The sequence below is a fragment of the Malus sylvestris genome, chromosome 17 (assembly GCF_916048215.2).
Source record: "Malus sylvestris chromosome 17, drMalSylv7.2, whole genome shotgun sequence".
Classification (NCBI taxonomy): Eukaryota; Viridiplantae; Streptophyta; class Magnoliopsida; order Rosales; family Rosaceae; genus Malus; species Malus sylvestris.
Window position 1 is genome coordinate 2,030,935 of NC_062276.1, and position 17,112 is coordinate 2,048,046.

The 17,112-nt window shown below is 34.9% G+C and overlaps 2 protein-coding genes and 1 long non-coding RNA gene across 6 annotated transcripts in view; 2 read left to right on the forward strand and 1 right to left on the reverse strand.

Annotated features, from left to right (window-relative positions):
• LOC126610486 (uncharacterized) overlaps window positions 1-17,080 on the forward strand; it is a 62,184-nt gene extending 45,104 nt beyond the window's left edge. For 3 of the 4 annotated variants that reach the window (XM_050278568.1, XM_050278572.1, XM_050278573.1), the window contains 2 exons: window positions 15,751-15,791; window positions 16,337-17,080. In XM_050278568.1, coding sequence (XP_050134525.1) covers window positions 15,751-15,791; window positions 16,337-16,954 — 659 coding nt within the window. In that variant the 3' untranslated portion in view covers window positions 16,955-17,080. Of the gene's footprint in view, window positions 1-15,059; window positions 15,108-15,354; window positions 15,792-16,336 lie in introns of all 4 variants that reach the window. The other variant, XM_050278571.1, reaches the window with a different exon arrangement.
• LOC126610519 (uncharacterized) overlaps window positions 1-17,112 on the reverse strand; it is a 102,275-nt gene that overhangs the window by 42,974 nt on the left and 42,189 nt on the right. The gene's annotated exons all lie outside the window — the stretch shown is intronic.
• The window catches only part of LOC126610500 (uncharacterized), a 39,931-nt gene that overhangs the window by 12,350 nt on the left and 10,469 nt on the right, over window positions 1-17,112 (forward strand). The window lies entirely within an intron of this gene.

Here is a 17,112-nt window from a genome sequence, read left to right on the forward strand (position 1 = left end):
CGGTGTTGTTGGAAGTGGGCCGTATGGCCTGTCTCTCTGATAATTCTTCAGCAACAAGTATCACGAACCGCTGCCATTGAATTATCTAAGCCAACACTTAACCAAAATCTGTTATTTTTGGTGGAGAGTATTGTGGTTTCACCCCCAGAAGCCTCACCTTTTAACAAATATGCTTCCAAGGCCGCTTAATATTTTACCAAGAACCACAAGGAATTGCATGAGAAAGGAGAAAAGTGGATGAACGACACAGCAAGTTCTTATATAATTGTCAATGCCTTCGTTATTACAATCATGTTTGCTGCAACATTTATAGTTCCTGGTGGAAACAACCAAGAAACAAGGTTTTCCATATTCTTAAACGAAGAGTTGTTTATGGTTTTTATAGCTTCAGATGCAATTTCGCTCTTTTCTTCTACAACTTCAGCCTTAATGTTTCTGTGCATCCTTACATCATGCTATGCTAAAGATGATTTCCTCAAATCCTTACCCACAAAGATGATAATAGGCCTTTCCAAACTCTTCATCTTTGTTGCGACCATGATGGTTGCCTTCTCTTCTGCCCTATTCATCATGCTTAGTGACAAATCATGGATTATTACTCCAATAATTTTCCTTGCTGGTGTTCCTGTCATTTTATTTGTTTGAATGCCATTTCCCCTCCTCTTTAAAATTTTCCTGTCTACTTATGGCAAAGGAATATTCGATAAGAAAGTCAAACTTTGGATATAAAATCTTGAAGGCCTATGTGATACATTAATTGTGTAACTGTAGTAATGTAATGTTTGTCGCTTCCAAGAAAGCTTGTATGCATTGTACACACTATGTAAGTGTTTGGTTGCTATAATAAAAGGGAACTTTAAAGAAAAGCTCCCGATACCATTCACTTTAACGAAAAATCACATTTTTACACTAAAAAGTCAATCCTGGTACTATTCACTTTACCCTTTATTTTGTCATTATCGTTAAAACTCAAAGTTTTCAAGTCATTTTCATTAGTTTTCCTATAATGAAAACCCAATTGTTCAATTTTTTTTCTTTATTCTCCAGTCTCGAATATATAATTTTGCTAGAGAAATTAATGTTGAATTTATGGTCGAACTCGAGTGGCTATTGTTGAACACAGCAGCCTAAATGATTGGGCCTCTTATTGTCTCAAGCCCATTTTGTTTGGATCTTGAGAATTTAAAATAGAGATTAATTATGGAAGCTGTTATTGGCACTCCCATAATTTCAATCCACACTCCTTCTATATTTTTAATTTATCTATTTTAATTCTTTTAATGTGATTTCTCGATTTTACCCTTATATTACTTTTAAAGTCCACAATCTTGAAAACCTCATTAAGTATGATGACATAAATATTTATAGAGAGTTGTAAAGACCTTTTGTGCTCTAGAAGCAAGTCGGCTTTACTGTTGTTTACTAAGTTTTCCAGTAGGAGAGATTTTTCAATGTGACCGGTACACGGGATAGTACACCACATATCACTAAACAAATGGTGGGATATGAGTGTTAAAAAGTTAATAACTTAAAAAATAAAATTTCCCACCATTCCTATTAAAACACGTGGTGTACCACTTGTGTTCCCGTCACATCTAAAAATTTCTCTTCCAGTAGACCTTATGTGCAAAAGACTCTAAGGCCTCGTTTGGCACGCCGTATAAGAGCACCGGATAGTATTAATAGTACGAAACAGATGTTTGGTGAACTTCGTATTAAATAAGCACCGGATTATTTAATCTGGGCCCACTCATTTTATACACCTCCCACCCACTTATTTATCCCAACCAAAACCTCTGTATAATTTAGTCGGGTAGAATGTCCATCTCTCGCTCACTTCGTCCTCCCCCTCTCTCGCTCACTTCGTCCCCCTCCTTCATCCCCCCATTGCTCCGCCACTCCTTCCTTCCCCAATAACACCGACCCCCGAACCTCCACATCTCCTCCGCCGCTCCCAGCAACCCAACTTCTTCTTTCTGCAGAATTCTCAGAACTCGAGTTGCAAAACGCTAACTTTTCGAATTGGGTTTCTCTAGGAATTGCAGAGAATTATAGGACTGGAGATGTTTTATGAGTTTTTAGCTTAATTGTTCCCTGATTTTGTTGATGGATTTGGGCGATTTGGGGGTGGGACGGAGAGATTTGGGACAACTTTGTGGCTGCTGGGTTCTTCCTGCATTTGACAACTTTGTTTTTTTCTATTCTTTTTCTTTTCCAGTAATCATCAAACTGGGTTTGGGGGGGGGGGGGGGTGCAGAGAGATCTACGAAAGAGAGAGAGGGATGGAGTTTGGGGGGTGCAGAGAGATCTGCGAAAAAAAAAATGATTTCACTTTTTCTTTTCTTTTTTATTTTAAGTTTGATTTCTCTTATCCGGTATAATATCAAACACAGTATAAATAATACGGTCATTAATCAGATACTGCACCAAACGCCCGATTAATTTAGTAAGTACTATCCGATGACTATTTATCCTATCCGATAGAAATAGTCAGTACAGTCCGAGCTGCCAAACGAGGCCTAAGTCTTACATAAGAATTAGAGTGTGATTATCATGAAAATGGAAACATGCGTCAGGCTTATGTGGCTAACACAACCAATTTGAACACATATATAATGCAAAGCCGTTGAAATCCATACAGAGAATTTGGACATGATCGAGAACGATTCAATGGAACTCTCTTTTTTAAGATTGTTTAGATGTTATGTTTAGTTCTTGTGAATTGTTTAATTTTGCCATGGTAAAAATTTCAGAAAGAAAAAAACATGAAATTATTTCTCGTTATGATGTTCACACCACAACTATTATGTTGTATTTTTGAAAGATTACTTGCTGCCTTTGCTTATCAACAAATTATTTTGTATAATTTTTTTGAGTTAATCTCAGTTTACTACCTTGAAGTTTCGTGGTTTTCAACATTTGGTACATGAAGTTTTTTTAATCTCATAATCATACCTCGAGTCTTAATTTTGGGACATTTTCGTATATCTGTTAAGTTGGCTGTTATGTTAGCCGTTAATTGATGATGTGGCGTCTATGTAGAGAATGATTGAGCGCCACGTGTCAATATGGGCCCACGTAGATATTAAAAATGTTAAAAATTAAAAAAAAGTAAAAAAAAAAAAACTTTTCTGGGCATTTCCGGCTATGCTGCAGCGACCTGCCAACAAGAACCAGCGAAGTAGCAGCGGTCGAAGAGAAGGACAACGACGGCGGGGAAAAAGAAGACGAACAACGCGAGGCAATCGAAGAAACGGCAGAGAGCTGGTTCTGCAAGGATGCCATTGGAGAGAGGGAAACCCTAGGGAGAGAGCTGAGAGATGAGAAGTGTACTGGTTTTGAATAATCTGATACTACATGGGAGAGCAAAGGAGACGGGTCGTTGAAGAGTGCGAGGGAAGACGTGAAGATGAAGGACGACGAATCCTAATCCCAATCCAAACCCTCTTTTTATTCTGATTCATCTTCTACTATGCATCGTAAGCTTCAAAATCTTTGTCTCAGATTTCTTCTAACTTCTAAGGTTTTCGTTTCCTCATCAGTTACATATCTAATTCTAAAATTTGGGGTTTTTCCTAACACCCTAGATTTGAAGGAGGCGGCGTCGTTTATTGAGGTCGCTTCCTCCACCAAAGAGGTCTGCAGAATATCCCGCGCCGTTCGCCTCACGGTTGCGCTCCCCCGCAAGCTCACAGCCGCCGTGCTCTCTGCATTTCTCGATTTCGCTCTTCTTCCACCCTTCCTAACCCCCTCCCTCTTTCTCTCTCCCTTCTCTTCCTTGCACCAACCTCCCCACACACCCATCAGATCGTCGCCGTATTCGAAACCCCCAAACCCGTCATCGTCACCATGACTTCCAAGATTAAGATCATTCAGCTCTCGAGACTGCGATTCGCTATCTCTGAAATGCCGATCCGCTACTAGCTCTGTTGATCCACCGCCACCCGCGGCCAACCTATTTGTGCGGCGGTGAGGCCTGCCGCAGCTTGGAGACCCTTCTACTTGCGCTGTTTTCAACCGACTCGAGAGGCAAGAGAAGTGAGACAAAAAAACGAGTGAAAGATTAACGCGGGGGGTGAGGTGAGGTAGGAGAGGTGGGTGTACGGGGAGGGTGCGTGCAGATGAGAGATAAGAGAGAAGGGAATATGGGTTGTGGGGGTGATGAGCAGCCTAGAAAAAAGAAAAAATAATTGTTTTGGGGACTAATAGCTAGGGTTAGAAGAAGGGATAAATTTTTTTTAATTTTTTTTAATTTTTTTAATTTTGAATTTTGAATTTTTAAATATTTATATGGGCCCATAATAACACGTGGCTCCCAATCACTGTCCACGTGGATGCCACGTCATCAATTAACGGAGATTCTAATGGAAAACTTAACATATGTATGAAAATGTCCCATAATTATGACTTTAGGTACCAAATTATGATGAAAAAAACTTCATATACCAAATGTTGAAAACCAAGAAACTTTAGGGTAGTAAACTGAGATTTTCGTTTCTGTATCAAATCTACCAGAAACAATGAGCCTACTTACAGCTTCCCACTCGTTTTTCGTTTTTCATTGTTTTCCCAGTAAATTAAGTTTTGGAGTTTTTTTTTTTCCATTGAGTTTTTTTTTTTTCCATTGGGTTGCTGGCTGCTGCTCTGGGTTATATAATTGTATTGACCTCATGGTTCTTTTGGGTAGAAATTCAAATTTGGGATCATTGTTTCTGGTTTATTTTGTATCAATTTTTTTCACTATTGGAGCATATCTGGAAAAAATAAATAAATCTACTAGAAATTCCTCCAATTTTTTTTCGTAAGCAAAATCAATTTCAAATGAAAGATTAGTGAGGCTTTCAAGAAAAGAAAAGGCTTATTATATTAACACCCCACAAATTGTTGAATAAACTCCACATTTGCTTTTTCACTTAAAAATTATCTTAATACACTCCACATACTTTCCCATAATACTCCCACACCCCTATTTTCAATATACACCTTATATTTTATACATTCACCCCACATTTCTCAAATCTTATATCACTCATTTTTAATTTTCTATACACCCTACTTCCTCCAAGCTTTTAGGTTTCTTTTCACTTCCATATCACCTAACAATTACGCTTTGAACTCGTTATTTGAGGCCGAGCGGGTTACCTACTTTGTAATAGTATATGACTCTAGCACTAATATGATTCATGTTATTGGGTACGCAAGATTAATATGAACCCTAAAAGATGAATACGAACATAGAAGTTTAAATAATGCAACAAAAGCAAGATAAATAATTATCGATGTCATCAAAATCACTAAAACAATGAAAAATATGAAGTCTTACCTCATATGAAGCTTCTGAAACATTGATTTCGTGTTCCATTTGTCAAAAACAATTTTTCTCAATCAATATGTTTGTAGTTTCATTGGTTAGGGTTTTGTTCAACAATGGAGAATGAGAGGGTTTTGATAGTTGAGAAGATAAATAATACGCTAAAAGAGATTCGTGGTGTATTTAGAAATATTTTTTTTAAACCTAATAAGGTCAAAATTGTTATTGCGTAGTGAGGTGAATAAGTCATTTAATATTAAATTTTAATGTGGGGTGCATTCAATATTTTGTGGGGTGCTAATATAAGAAGCCAAAGAAAAACATGCTCAAAATCTAAGCATTCCTACCAATTTATTTAAGTCCTCAAAATTATTCGACAAAAAAAAAATCAAAATTATACTTAATGAGGTTTTCAAAATTTTGTGCACATTAAAAACAATATAAGGGCAAAATCGAAAATCACATTAAAAGAATTAAAATAGACAAGTTAAAAATATAGAAGGAGTGTGGATTGAGATTTTGGGAATGCCAATAACAACTCCCTTAATTATTAATCTTATTATTAATTTTTTTCACTTTTCTTCTTACCATGAACAAAGGAGTCCAGAGAAGTCGTAGACACTAGCTCAGGTCTGAATAGTGGTTGTACTGCAAGAGGGAGAAATGTTACCCTTGCTAAGTTAATGAGGGCATTCTCGTCACTTGCGGAAAAAGTCCCCATGTTAGCCCCAAAATTATCTATATTATTTTTGGCTCAACGACAACAATTAATTTTCTCATAGGCGTGTAAGTTGAAATGTAATTTTTGATTCCATGTTAAACTAAATTTTAATTACGAATTGGATCATTTGTAAAATGATTTCTATAAAAATTGGAATACATATAGAATTTAGAATCCATAGTTTTAAGAAATTAATCATGAACTTAAATGATTAATGAGGGAGTAATGAGGTGTTGAAATGCCCAAAATTACCCTGAACATAATTCTTGACTTATTTTGAATGAAAAATTTAACGGAGTTGAGATAAGATGACAAATTAATAATTTCGTAAAGTTGATATGACAAATTACTTAAAATTTTAGTTCATATCACAAGTTGAAAAAGGTATATAAATTCATGTGACATTGATAAAAAAAAAATCCTAATTTATTGTATACAAAGCAAACTTAATCAAGTTAGATAAAGAAATATAATTTGTACTAACAAATTTCTGCAATGCTAAAATGGATGGTTTCTCAAATCAAATTCGAACATGGTTTTTCAAATCGAAGGCAAAAATTATCTTCCAACAATTCTCTTGATGTTGTTTACTGTCATTTTTTATGATTGCTTGGTTATGTATCTTGAGAAATATATATCTTGATCAATGGCAAGTCATTTTTTTTTTTTTTTTGAATGTGCACCTTCATTGATCACATGGGCCAGCTGTAATTTGAATGGGCATCTTCTTAATCAAGGTCAAGTGACTCAAGTCATTGTTTATTTTTGTGGGAAAGACAATTAAAATATGAAAGTATCATAAGATGTCATTTTTTATGATTGCTTGGTTATGTATCTTGAGAAATATATATCTTGATCAATGGCAAGTCATTGTTTTTTTTTTTTTTTGACTCAAGTCATTGTTTTTTTTTTTGTGGGAAAGACAATTAAAATATGAAAGTATCATAAGATGTCATTTTTTATGATTGCTTGGTTATGTATCTTGAGAAATATATATCTTGATCAATGGCAAGTCATTGTTTTTTTTTTTTTTTGACTCAAGTCATTGTTTTTTTTTTTGTGGGAAAGACAATTAAAATATGAAAGTATCATAAGATGTCATTTTTTATGATTGCTTGGTTATGTATCTTGAGAAATATATATCTTGATCAATGGCAAGTCATTGTTTTTTTTTTTTTTTTTGACTAAAGTCATTGTTTTTTTTTTGTGGGAAAGACAATTAAAATATGAAAGTATCATAAGATGTCATTTTTTATGATTGCTTGGTTATGTATCTTGAGAAATATATATCTTGATCAATGGCAAGTCATTGTTTTTTTTTTTTTTTTGGAATGTGCACCTTCATTGATCACATGGGCCAGCTGTAATTTGAATGGGCATCTTCTAATCAAGGTCAAGTGACTCAAGTCATTGTTTATTTTTGTGGGAAAGACAATTAAAATATGAAAGTATCATAAGATGTCAAGGCATTGCTAATTTTAAACAATTGTTAATACTTTTTCTTTGCAAACGACGAGGTTTATGTTGTTTAGTCTACTTTGATTAATACCGTCAACTCCTTCTAAAGTTGTTGACTAAAGCATTCTCCGGGCTTTGTACTTCTAATATTATAAGGGCACGTTTGAGTGAGATTTTGAGAGGAAAAGAAATCAGACACTTAAAAATTTATTTTACATTATTGTTAATTCATTAGTGTAGATAATATCGTTTGTTAAAAAAAATGATCAATTAAGATCATAGTCCATACAAGTTGCTCTTTATTTTACACGTCCATACGAAGAGAAAGAAATCAGTTTGGGTGATTGTTATCAGATCAAAATTACATCATGTTAAATAACCCTTAGACTATGTTTAGACAAGGGAAATAAACTTGAAATTTAGGTAAAAGTCGGAATTTATAAATTAACATACACCAATTCCCTTGTTTGGATTCACAAACAGAGAAATTTAGAATTTCCGCGTGGAAAAAAAACTTGGAATTTGGAACCTTCAATTCCCAAGTTTAAATTCTATGTAAATATGTGTCATTTCCCAATTTCTATGATTGTCAGTTTAAAAATAACAAATTCCGTATTGAATTTCATTGTTCTTTTAGGTTAACCAAACAAGAAAATTCACAAATTCTAAAAAATAAAATATTATCATTTCAATTTCTGTCATTTTAAAATTTCTCAGTAATTTTAAACTTCTTTATCCAAACATAATGTTAATTGGCTTTACTTTCCTCAATATATAATAAGGTATATGTATATATATTATATGTTAGCAACAGCGCTGCACCAGTGCTATATATCCTCAATTTAAGGAAAAAAGTGTTTCTGCCCTTGGTTTTCACACTAGAAGTCTTTCACGACTTCTAATTTGTTTTATTCCTCATTTTTAATTAGTAATCTAATAATTAAAAACAAGTAAAACAAATGAACTTTAACGAAAAGCTCATGATACTGTTCACTTTAACAAAAAATCACATTTTTTACACTAAAAAGTCAATCATGGTACTATTACAAAGTATGGAAGATGCATGATAGGGCACTTATGCATCTCATTACTGCAACCCTATCCTCTTCTGCAATTTCGTGTGCTATTGGTAGCACAAGTGCAAGGGATTTATGGGTTAGGCTTCAAGACCAATTCTCTGTCGTCAGTAGGACTGCAATCTTTCAAATGAAATCAAATCTTTATACCATCAAGAAAGGCCCTGATTCTATGACTCAGTACCTGCAACGAATCAAGGAAGCAAGAGATTTTCTTGCTGCTGCTGGAGTCACATTTGCAGATGAGGACATTGTTATTCTTGCTCTTAATGGCTTGCCATCTGAGTACAACACCTTTAGATGTGTGATTCGTGGTAGAGAAAATGTTATTTCTCTCAAAGATTTTCGATTCCACTTGCTTGTAGAGGAAGTTTTTGTTCAAAACAATTCCTCAATACCATTCCTCTCTCCTATGGTGGCACAGGATCAAGGACAGGGTTCCAAAGTCTCAATAACTGCCAATTATGGTCATGGATCATCTGCGTCAATTGGCTCTACACAAAATCTGGGTTTTCAAAGCAATGATCATTCTAGTTTATATGCCAGTTCTGGAGGCAATGGAGGCACTGGACACAATCAATTCTTTTACTCAAAATCAAAGGACACATGCAAGTTTCAGTATAATCAAGGCCAAAGGTATTCTAATCCTAAACATGTTGTACATGATTTCACTTCACAGTTTAACAATGGAGCTTCTTATTTTACAATCACTTGCCAATTGTGTGCTCAACAAGGTCATAGTGCAGCTAATTGTATTTACAGAATCACTGCTTCATCTGAGCCATGTCAAATCTGTAATAGAAGGAACCATAGTGCTGTCACTTGCTTGTACATAAATATGACCTATTCATCTACACCTCCAATGACTACTATGCATACCAGTTTCCCTGGACAACACCAATCGTATGCTATGCCATCTTCTATGCCATCTCACTTGTCTAAGGCTGTGCGATGTGGTAAAGGTCAATTCCATTCCAATAATGGTCCAAGGTTTAATACATATCAGTATTTTCCTCAATTTTCACCTGGAGTTCTTGGCTCACCTCCATATCTATATCCTAGTTCTCTGCCATCTGAAATTACCACACATCAAATTTGTTCACAGAAAGATCATGTTGATGATGATTGTCTCTCAGCTTCTAGTAATGTAGTTATGGGATTTGTTGGATATCCAAATGTGGGAAACAATGTATCTGAGCAGCATAAATCAGACTTATCTGAGAATGAACACTCTGTAGATGATGACGGTGAAGACGAGCTAGAGTTTGATCGTGTCCTCGAAGACCTCAATTCATTTGACTTAGCTAATGAGCTGGCTACCACGAAGAAAGTCACTGTCAGAACGCCCCCTGTGCCCCATAACCGACACAAACATCATGAAACTCCTTTACAGAGCCATTTTCATGTTGAAATTCATACTCAAACTGTTGTACATGAGTTCTGCGAATTTTATGTACTTCGGTTATGCAAAGGTGGAAGAATATTTGATATTCAGTTAGGCTACCATATGAGAATTTCTGATAAGGGTGGGGGCACCAAGTTTACACTGATTTGGTTACTATGGTATACACAGTACAATGGTAAAATACATGGATTGTTCAGCCACAAGCTTCAAGAAGGATCCCACTTGATCAGGTCTGGAGATGCCACATGGGAAAACTTGGAATATTTTGCTATCGCTATTACAATTGTCGTTATTGTTGTTCCAGGAGGTTTGCTTTTGGCTGTGACATTCAGTCTTCCTTTTCTCATTAAGTATATAGCCAAAATAGATACGACACTAGTCAGGCATTTGGCCGCTTGTGAGACAATGGGATCAGCCACAACTATCAGCAGTGAAGAGATACTCTACTCTCCAATTGCAACAATCTCATGCTTGAACCACCATGAGCTTGCGGGGGGATGTTAGAGTATATAGCCAAAATAGATATGGCAGTTAGGATAGTTGCTAAGTAGTTAGGATTGTTGCTAAGTGTTAGATTCAAGTAATCTTCTATATAACTGTATCATTGTAACCATTGAAAAAAGAAGAAAATACAAATGCAATTCACACACTTTCTCTCTCTCTCTCTCTCTCTCTCTCTCTCTCTCTCTCTCAACCTTCTCTGTTTTCTTATTCTTCTTCCTCTGCAACCTCTCTATTCTCCTTCTGCATATTGCTTAACAACTTTACCCTTTATTTTGTCTTTATCGTTAAAACTCAAAGTTTTCAAACCATTTTTATTAGTTTTCCCTTAAAAGATGCCAAAGTAACAGATTAAATAATAACGTCAATTAAGCAAACAAATAATCGAATATTAATACTAATAAACGATTTTTTTTTTTTTTGAAAAAGAAGATTACGATATTTCATTTATTGATAAAAGGACATACAAATACATATCATAAAGAACTCGGCCCAAAGGGTCTTTGCAAACTAGATCTAAAAGTATTATAATAAAGTATCACTAATCGCAAAGCAATGAGTAGACTTCAAGCACTCGTCCGAGCTCATTGAGAACCGCACGATTACACATATAAAAAATGTTAAACTTCGTGTTACAGGGAGATCATGTGTGAGAACAAAATCTCAAACCATAAATTGGGAGGGAGTACGATGCTCATGGGTCGATAGCATCACTTAATCACCGTCACGATCCCAGAACACCAAAGGAAGTAGACTCAACAAATCAAACAACGCCACCTTCACACATAGATCCAAGTTGTAGCACACCAAACGAAAATTCAAACCATGCACTCTCATATAGAGAACAATCATACTAGCAAACTCTCCTATAGAGAGAAATCAAACCAAATTCTAGGACATCCTAGAAATTATTAAACAGAAACAAATTAAAATGATGAAATCATGTCACCGCTCCACATCCTCTGGACATCCGTATGTCATATTATTGCATCAGCTAAACTCAAAGTGTTGCATTGACTAAACTCGATCCTAACGCACTTCGACATCATCCATGGCTTCACACTTTAATTCTATATCAAAGGTGATAATTGGATCCAAAACCTTGTGTTAACTGTGTGCGCGGATCAAAAGACTGACAACTATCAAGGTGAATACAGCGTTTCACGGCGATAATTCAACACCTAAAGTAAATGCAAAGTGTAAACAAAGAATGGTTTTCAAGAAGGATGCCATCAACTTGCAAGCCAAAGATAGGAGCCAGCCGCAGAGAATTTTTCCTTCAGGTTTTTCTCTAGATGGCAAGGATTTTTTTTTTAAATAAATTTGTTTATTCAAGGTAAAGAGAAGTGGATGCAAAAAGAGCATATATTACTTGTAGGATTTGATCATATTATATCTTAACCGTTGAATTTAATGAATTTATAAATATAAAACTAAAAAAATACAAATGGTGGGCCCTCCCACTAACCCAAGGAGAATCTTGATCTAAATTTGTCCCAGAAATGAGTATTGAGTTAAAACCTATATTTGCCCCAAGGGTTGCAGCAAGTTAGGGAGGTGTAGAACCTAAAATTTGAGTTTTACTCAAAGGATTAGAGTAGGTCTAAGAGGATCTCTCAAAAGTGGAATTTTTTTTTTGAACAAACGATATTATCTACACCAGGGGAGGTCTGTGGGCTAAGCCTAAGCCTCACAATATGTCCGCAATAATGTGGTTTAAATTCGTCTTTAGCGAGAATCGAACTTAAAACTTTTCACTTATAAATAAAGAGGAATACACAAGAACGTTGTACTAAGTGGCTCTCAAAAGTGGGACTTGGACTATATAAATTTTCATGGAAAGTTCCACTTTTGAAAGAGTCTCTTTAGCATTTCCATTTTAATAAATTCAAGGATATGTTGGTCAAGTGGTCCTTTACTACAGTGGTTAGAAGTTGTTAAGCCCTTGCATAACGACATGATTCGAATCTTATTAGTGGCTAATCTAATATCTAATTTAACAAAAATTTATCTTTAAAAAAAATCAAAGATATGTTGGAAATGAAAAATAAAAGCATTTATTTGTACCACACAAAAGCGAAGTATAGTGGTCAAAGGGTTTTAATTAGAATTGAATTTTTTTTTTTTTGGGGTGGGGTGGGTTTTCCCTAAAATATGCTAATAAATTTGGGACCTTCATTAATCACATGGGACAACTGGGATATGAATGAGCATCTTTTTAATCAAGGTCAAGTCATTGTATATCAGCATAATATGATCATCCAATCGTTGTCTATATAGTATATATTAGATATTGTCAAGTCATTGTATATTAAAAAAATGGTTATATTTTTTTCTTTGCACGTGACAAGGTTTATATTTTTACTACTTTGATTAATATTGTCAAGTATTTCTAAAGTTAGGTTGCAACAACGAGGCTTGACAATTCTATAAGGACTTGATTCTCTGCCCTCCAATTTTGGTACCTTTTCTGTGCCCTCCTGTTTTTGTGGTCACGGTTAAGCCACGTTAATATTTTATATTAATATTTCTTTTTGTTTTATTATTTTTATAAAAAAATAATATAAAATATTAACGTGGCTTAACCGTGACCACACAAAACAGAAGGGCACGGGAATGGCACCGAAATAGGAGGGCAGAGAATCCAAGTCTATTCTATAAAAAGGGAACAGTTGATGTGTTACAACGTGACACACTTCGTATAAAAAAAGGAGACCAAATTATTTGTTTATCGTTGACTATATAGTATATATGAGATACAGCTTTAGCAGCACAAATGCTATAGATCCCCCATTCAAGCCGAAACATTTTAGTGTATAAGATTTTTGGAGTACCAATAACAATGCTTTAAAATAAAGGACAACTTCGTATTAAAAACATTCTAAAATCGCTAGACGGCTAGTCACTGTCCCGATTAATGCCTAGGCGTTTGAAAATTAAGAAATGACGCTTAGATCGCCTAGGCACCCGTCTAGCCCTCCTAGACCTGCCTAGGTGTCAACTCATTTAGAGAGAAAATAGATAACTTTTATTTTGTATTTTATTTTTTTAATAAATTGTAAGAGACTTGTTAAATACTTAAATGAAATAAACACACATTATATGTCTGTTTCCCAGGTTTTCATTATGTTCCCATACTTCATAATGTATGTGTCATTTTATTTTGTAGTTTATGATAAAATTATATATATATATATATTTTTTTTTAAAGCATAAACAAATATTTATTTACACGAAATATAATAAATTTACTTAATTCTGCCTAATTCGCCCCGCCTAGCCGTCTAGGCGCTAGGTCTCTGCCTACCGCTCGACTAACACCTATTATCTTTTTGAAACTTAATTAAAAAGGAGCAAATTATCAGTTTATCAGCATAATATGATATCTTATCGTTGACTATTACTATATCTATATATGTGCAGCAGCACCAATGTTATAGATCACCAATTCAAGCTGAAGCATTTTTTGAAGGCTTCCCCATTTCACTTGTCAGTAGTTAATTCCTTATACTTGGTTCACTATTTCTTTCTTTATTTTCTCACACACATACTTGATCGTGATCTAACAAAAAAAATCTGGTTTAAAAAAAAATTGTCAGATTTAGAAGCATGGCAGCTGCGTCTAGTACTAAAATTGTTCCTCAAATCCTAGACGGAGAAGACGATTATAAGGATTGGAGTGTCCGCGTCAAAACCTATCTGCTCTCTAAAGATCTTTGGGACGTTGTTGAAAGTGAACCCCCTGAACAGGAAGGCGTTGGGGACTTTAAGGCTTGGAGGAAGAATAATGCCGAAGCTTTGCACGCAATCCAACTTTCTTGCGGGCCGCGTACTTTTCCTTCTATCCGTGACAAAGCCAACGCCAAAGCTGCTTGGGATACTTTGGAAACACTGTTCAACCGAGAAAAACGCAGGTTGTGAGTTGTTAATTTCTTATACTTGCTTCACTATATCTTTCTTTGTTTTCGTATATAAACACATGATCATCATCTACCTATAATAAAACCTCTTTTGGATAAATTGACAGATTGAGCATGGCAGCAGCGATCAACCCAATAGAAAACACAGGTATCTATATTAAATATATATGAAAGGTTCTCTTGATTTCCTTTTATGTAAGGAATACATGGTCAGTCACTCTTGAATTTAATATCAAGGGTGAAACCGTGGAGAAGGTGATCACGTAAAGCATATTTCTTGGTAGGTATACACGTAAAGCATGCTCTTTCCGTCGTTGATGTTCGTATAAATGTTCAAAATCAAGAAAATGAACAAGGTGATCAAAGGAATAGCACAGGTATGTTACATCTCAGAAGTGAAACTATGATTTGATATGTTGGTGTCCTTTTCATATGTTCTGCTCTATTTTCTTTTTTTGTTTTTTTGTTTTTTCAATTATTCATCCAAAGGAATAGCATAGGCAGACTGCTGCAAGCTTCCAAATCATATGGTGCCAGGGTTTCATATAAATTTCACTACAGTAAATAAGAATTACATTTTATTTTTCTTTGCTTATGCCATATATCATCTGATCAGGCTTATAAAGATATTTTTGGCAGCAAATTTAATTTTAAATTCGTTTCGCAGACTTGGGTTTATTACAAGGACTTCCATCATGGCTTTCAGAGTTTTTTGGTATGTGGACATTAATTTTTTTTTTATTTTATGGAAAATGATAAACACACATTTAATTTCTTCTCTCACACCTCTGTTGAAATTATGTATGTTGATTTTGTTTGACTTATCAATTCTCATGGCCACAAATTTAGAGGAATTTGTAAGAATTTCAGTTTTCTTTTGTTTAAATTATCAATTTTGTTTATCTATGGACTTATTAAAAATGTGGTGGTGAGTTGTAACATTGTTTTGAACGTGAATGTAGGAATCAACCACATTTGTGAACTGAAATTGCACCATGTTCGGTCACGTGAAATTTTGGACATCGCATGTGACTTGATAAAAGATTTAAAGAAAGAAGAAATGACGGAAGAAATGACGGCAAATCGTGGACTACGTGATACGTTATTACTAGCTGCTCAAAATGGGATTGTTGAGCTCGTTACTACTGTATGTAAAGCCAGACCAGAGTTATTGAAAGGAATGTACGGAAAGCCCATATTTCATCGTGCTGTTGAACACCGTCAAGAAAATGTTTATAGCCTCATATACGGGATTAGTAAAACAGATGACCTTGCGACTTTGAAAGATAATTCCGGGAACAGCATGCTACATTATGCAGGGATGTTATCTCCATTAGAAAAGCTTAATGGTGTTGCAGGTCCAGCCTTGCAAATGCAGAGAGAAAGGCAATGGTACAAGGTTAGAATTATTTTATATATTTTTGTAGGCTTACTTACATCTATGGTCCCTGAAATTCAATCCGAGTACTTGACCTCACAAAATTCAAATGGAATTTCTGGTTCATGCCCCTCATTGACCAAAATTTTAGACGTAAACTTTATTAATTTAAATCGATTCATACCTTAGTTGGAGGATGCAAACTTCAAAATCATTATCCATTGGACAAAAAGAGCTCTTTTTTTTTTTTTTTTGGTATGAGTTCGTCTTATGGTTTTAGTTAGATTATTAGGTGTGGGTATACTTATTGTTAATTATGCAATAATGTAAAAAAAAAAAAATCACATTCAAAGTTTAAGTGTAAAGAGAGAACATATGAACTCAAATAAAATTTTCAAAAAAGAATAAAAGCTAAACACGGAATGAATAGTTTACAAAACAGATGCTTATAATGGCCAAATTTCAATAAGATCCACATATACCCTTCATTTCCCTTTAAAATTATTGAAAGATTACGATCACCTCATGTCACTACGATGTATTAGTTTTTGTTCAATGAAATGCAGGAGGTAGAGAGTTTTGTGGTTACAGCCACGGGAGCCTCACCTTTTGAAGAACATATTTTGACAGCCGCTAGATTATTTACCCAGAACCACGAGGAATTGCATAAGAAAGGAGAAAAGTGGATGAAAGCTACATCAAGTTCTTATACAGTTGTCAATGCCCTCATTGTTACAATCATGTTTGCTGCAGCATTCACAGTTCCTGGTGGAAACAACCCAGAAACAGGGTATCCCATATTCTTAAACAAAAAGCTATTTATGGTTTTTATAGTTTCGGATGCTATTTCGCTCTTTTCTTCCGCAACTTCAGCATTGATGTTTTTGGGCATCCATATATCGCGTTATGCTGAAGATGATTTCCTCACATTCTTACCCACAAAGATGATAACAGGCATTTTCACACTCTTCATCTCCATTCTGGCCATGATGGTTGCCTTTTCTTCTGCCCTATTTATCATGCTTCAGCACAAATCGTTGATTATTACTCCAATCATTGCCTTTGCTAGTGTTCCCGTCATTTATTTTATTTGGATGCACTTTCCCCTTCTCTTTGAAATTCTCCTGTCTACTTATGGTGGAGGACTATTCAATAAGAAATGCAAACGCTGGATAAATGTTTAATGGTGTATGTGATGTATTGTGTAACTGTAGTACTAATGTAATGTTTGTCACTCCTAAGAAAGCTTGTATGCATGGTATACATTATGTAAGTTTTTGGTTCCTCTAATGAAAACCCCATTGTTCAAATGTTTTTTATTTGTTCTCTGTAAGATCTATTT